This window comes from Gossypium arboreum, chromosome 4 (assembly GCF_025698485.1).
Source record: "Gossypium arboreum isolate Shixiya-1 chromosome 4, ASM2569848v2, whole genome shotgun sequence".
Taxonomy (NCBI): Eukaryota; Viridiplantae; Streptophyta; class Magnoliopsida; order Malvales; family Malvaceae; genus Gossypium; species Gossypium arboreum.
The window spans coordinates 312,715-317,463 of NC_069073.1; the positions used below are offsets into that span (position 1 = coordinate 312,715).

General features: G+C 31.9%; 1 protein-coding gene across 1 annotated transcript; it reads right to left on the reverse strand.

Annotated features, from left to right (window-relative positions):
- Positions 1-405: 405 nt before the first annotated feature.
- LOC108459224 (WAT1-related protein At1g43650-like) lies at positions 406-4,270 on the reverse strand. Its single transcript, XM_017758574.2, has 7 exons — positions 3,814-4,270; positions 3,659-3,721; positions 1,671-1,787; positions 1,355-1,589; positions 1,102-1,260; positions 875-1,026; positions 406-781 (listed from the first exon to the last, which is right to left on the reverse strand). Exons 1-7 carry the CDS (start codon positions 4,020-4,022, stop codon positions 625-627), a joined length of 1,092 nt encoding a protein of 363 aa, XP_017614063.1. The 5' UTR covers positions 4,023-4,270; the 3' UTR covers positions 406-624.
- Between the last annotated feature and the right edge of the window lie 479 nt (positions 4,271-4,749).

Below are 4,749 nucleotides of genomic sequence, written 5' to 3' on the forward strand. Positions count from 1 at the left end.
GTGTCACGAGTCAATCGAGCACCAATTCGATTAGGAAAATTATGAAAATATCATTTTATAATTAAAATAAGTTATGTTATTTGAGAGTACTTTAGTCATTTTATTTTAACAAAAAATACATATTATGATATTTGAACTCATGCTAATTGAACTAGTAAAATCTTAAATTTACCACTCAATCAAAATGTTCTTTTCAATATTTTTGGAAACTTTTTATTTTAATATGTATAATTTATTACCTTTATCGATGTATATATTAATAATGTTGTTAATTGAGTTGATGTCATAAATCAACTCGACATTAATTCACGATTGACGACAACACTAAGATAAATAATTATAGTGCATTTAGTATTTTAATATGGTGTATTTATGTATTTAAGTTTCGTTTTACTCATAATCTAATTTATTTTAATTTTAATATCATAAATATTTCATGTGTTATTATTAATTAATTTCAAACCATACGATCGTGTTACCAAAGTGAAGACGGAAAACATAACTTTGGAAAAGCATTGAATTTATTTTCCAAGCTATATTAAATTCCGAGTAAATAGACAGACCCTAACAAAAATGAGTGCCTACTGGATTTTGTGGAGCTCCTCCTTCCATGGCCAAAACTCTTTAAACAGGTGCCAAGGTCTTCAACTCGACAGATTCAGGGACTGCTGTTGCCAATTCATCAACTCCTTCGTTCGACAAAGGCAAGCATTTCAGCTCCTTCCTTTTCCCCCACAAAAATGAGTATAACCCAACTATTATCAGAACCGTTCCAAGCACTCTGAAGTCATGAATGAGTCAGTAAAGCCTATTATTGATTTTTAAAGGCTTTTTATGTCCGCAAAGAAATTGGTAGAAGGAAAATAGAGCATACATTCCGAGCCTCATCTGTTCACCAAGCACTAAAGCTTCTGATATGGCAACGAAAACTAGGGCCAGAGGATTGAACATTGGGGCATAAGTGGGGCCTCGCTTAGCTATCGACCATGTAAGTAAGCAGAATGTTGCTGCCGTACTCAATGCACCCTGCATAAATTCAAGATCCTTGCTAATTCAAATCTTGGTCTTTCAATGGAGATGCAATTGTATCAGTAACATTACCGAGTAAACTATTGTAATTAGCTGCAAATTCCACTCCAATCTCCAGGCTGCCTTGCTCCTGTTTAAGCATAGCCCTATTGCTGCTGATTGTATGGACGCAATGATGCATGTTAGCAGCGTTGCCCTGTATTTCCATGGGAAAACTTTGAGCAACTTCACCTGTTTGTTTGAGACAACAAAACCCAACCATTATGATCAAACAAAGAGAAGAGAGGTTAATTAATTAATTAATAATTAGATGATCATATCAAACCTGCAATATATACCAACTAGCGTAGCAGACGCAACTACCGACAAGCATGAAAGTTCCACGAGTCCATTGAGACTTTGAAACCTCCATGACTGCAGGTCTGTGAAAATGGTGACCATCAGCGAGATGAAACACTTTTCCTTTATACAGGCTAGCTGTCAGTGCTCCTCCCACGCACAAAATTGCACCCGCGGTCTTGATTTTGCCACCTTTGCTGCCTAATACAAGCTTCTCAAATCTACATTATAAATCAACATCTCATTCATTGGCTTCCTTAAATTATATTATAACATCATGCAACATCAACTATCAAAGTTACCGGAAAATGATGGAGAAAACAAAAGTGACAATGGGAATTATGTTGAGGAAGTTTGAAGAATATGTGGCTGTAGTATCTCGAAGTCCACAATAGAAGAGTCCCATGGCGGCTGTTATCCTGCATGAATCGTCATGATTTTATTAATTTTAAGCTCTGTTATTTCTTCAAATAAAAACAACAATAATTTATTAAATGTTTTGGTTTCTCATATGGATGACACATCAGCATTTAATTAATTAAATACATATTCAAAAATTAAAAATAGATGAAAAATTAAATAAAGAACTAAAATAATATACTCTATAAAGTTAAAGGACCAAAAAGTTATTATGCCTAATTGGAAAGATACCTAAGCTTCCTCGTGGTTCACATGATTCCAAAGTAGAGAACACCAAACAAATAGAAAGCGATGAGCAAAACGTAGAAATAAAACAAAAGCAAGCCAACCTTTGTCCGTTATGCGTCTAATCAACTATTAATATTACGTCTCAAAAAAGTGGAATATAAAATGTGTCTCACCAAACTAAAAACAAAACTCTTTTTTTTTTTCTTTTAATAATCTCTTTATACCTAAAATACATTTTAGTATATTTAAACCCACATATTTTTTTATTAACAATAATACTTATGTCAAACTAAGACTTAATCAACAACTAAAATAAAAACTTAAATCCATTATCTTAATAAAATTGTTCTTTTCATCGTATCTCGAAAATATATTGATCATATTGATTGATAAATTGCTAACTCGATTTATATTTTTAAAAATAACACTTTATTTTTTAACAAAATAAATTGATTTTTTCGAATATAGATATACAATTGATAAATTAACCAAGCTTAACTTAATTAAACATCAATTATTTAATAAATTTTGCTTGTATCACTATTTGGTTATTTCATTAGCTAATTTAGTTTTTAACAAAAACGACTAATTTTCTCATTGAACAAATGTAGAAGGACTGATTTGCTAGAGGAAACAAAATTCAATCTGACTCCTAGTACAAGACTTCCATGGTACTTTTATCATTAAACATTATTTGAAAGCTTTTCTTTTATTGTTATAACTAGTATGGTTCTTGGCTCAAGTTTCGTATTGGGTTTATTATCTGTTTATGTCAAATTATAGAGTAAAAAATTTTAATATTAAAATATGCTCTACATACCTATATACTTTGAATATTTAGAATTTAGTCCCTCTACTTTATTTTTCAGGAATATAATCTTATACTTTTCGAATTTGGTCCATTTACTTCTATTACTTGATAGTCATATAACAATAAAAAAAAAAGTTGAAAACATTGATTAAAATTTTCCTCTAAAAACACTCGTTCGAAATCGTCATGATAAAACAATTCTTTTTTGCTGTTGAAATAGTTTTCTTGTGAAAAATTGATGCCATCATTTTAATTGAAATAGCTAACAATATTAACCATTTAGACTAATTAATGTCACTATACAAGTAGAAGGATCAAATCATGTCGAAAATTAAAGTATATAAATTAAATGTCAATTTTCAACATAGCCTAGAGGCTAAAATTGAAATTTGACCATTGTTTTATAATGTCAAAGAAAAAAACGACCCAACCCTATAGAAATGCAAAGCCACGTGTTAATCTTTTAAGACTTGTGGGATATTTAAATTATATACAACCACGTAATATTTTAATCAAAAAATTAACATTATTAACTATTTAGACTAATTAATAATATTATAAAAATATAAGATGAAATTATGTTATAAATTAAATCTCAAATTTAAACGCTAAATATTTTTTGTAAAAGATGAAAAAAAATGATTGATTGCCATGTGTCAGTATAAGAAACTATGGTGTATGGCAGGGTGAGGCTTCTGATGATAAAATGATAAATCATTAATCAGCTAAACGTGCAAAACAATAAAGGTAAAAAAAAGTTAGTAGTTTCCACGCAATGCTTAGATCCAAACCAGACCCAAACTCCCAAACCGGGAAACTCAAGCGACTTACCCTGTTAAGGCATTGATGAATAGCCACAACCAAGTCGACCACCCCATCTTCTTTGAATTTTCTCTGCACAATTCGCCACACACACATCTCAATATTTTGAACAACTTATCACTCTTACTATCAAATTGTATTATATATGAAAAGAAGGACAAAACCTTTCGAGGAAGAAAGCTAAAGGAGCAACACAAAGAGCAGCAACCAAATGCCGGTAAGCCATGAGTGCGAATATAAAAGATCCTTGACTCAGTGCGACTTTGGAAAGCAATTGCTGACCGGTTGCAAACACCTGCACCGCCAACATGGCGGCTAACATCTGTGACTGTGACCACCCCGACCATTTCTTCATTCTTCCCATTACCGCCATCGTAAAGCTTTTTCCTTTTTCACAATCGATTGAAGCTGTAAAGGAAATGGCTAAAATTAATTGAAAAGAGGAAGGCCCGAAACGGCTGTCACCAACTTGTTTTTGTTTGAATTTTGTAATTTTTTTTTCTTGCTGATTCCCGATAAGAACAAAAGAGCTGAAAAAAGCGGTTGAAGAGAAGACAAATGAATATGCAAGGGATATTGAAAATCCAAAGAGCTAGTTTCTTACAGTTACAGATGACATGCCATATATATTATATATAATCTGAGTCAGTCATTGGCGTATTCATGAATAGACTTTTGTTTCACCAATGCATTTTACGTGGACTTTTCCAATATAACATAACCGAAAGTATTTGGTCATGTTGATACAGTAAGGGAAGAGGTAAGCAGAAAGTAAGGAGGAAGAAAGGAGTATGTGATGGAGTTAAAAAGTTAGATTCATCTAAAAAGGTTAAGAGTCGGAAATGAGGATAAGTTGATTGTTGAAAGAGTGATTGCTCGGAGTATATTTAGAGATTAAAAGTTTAATCCTTTTTTGGGAAGGTATTTATAGGAGAGATCATCTTATATTGTAGTGTGACATAGCAGGTCATTAGAACAAACGTAATGACATAGTGTATACGTAGGGTGCAGATGTAGTGATCTCAGATAATACGAGGTTGTTGTTATTCAGTAGTGGGGTTCACTTGTTATTAGAGATGTGGTCACACTTAAATAAAAGT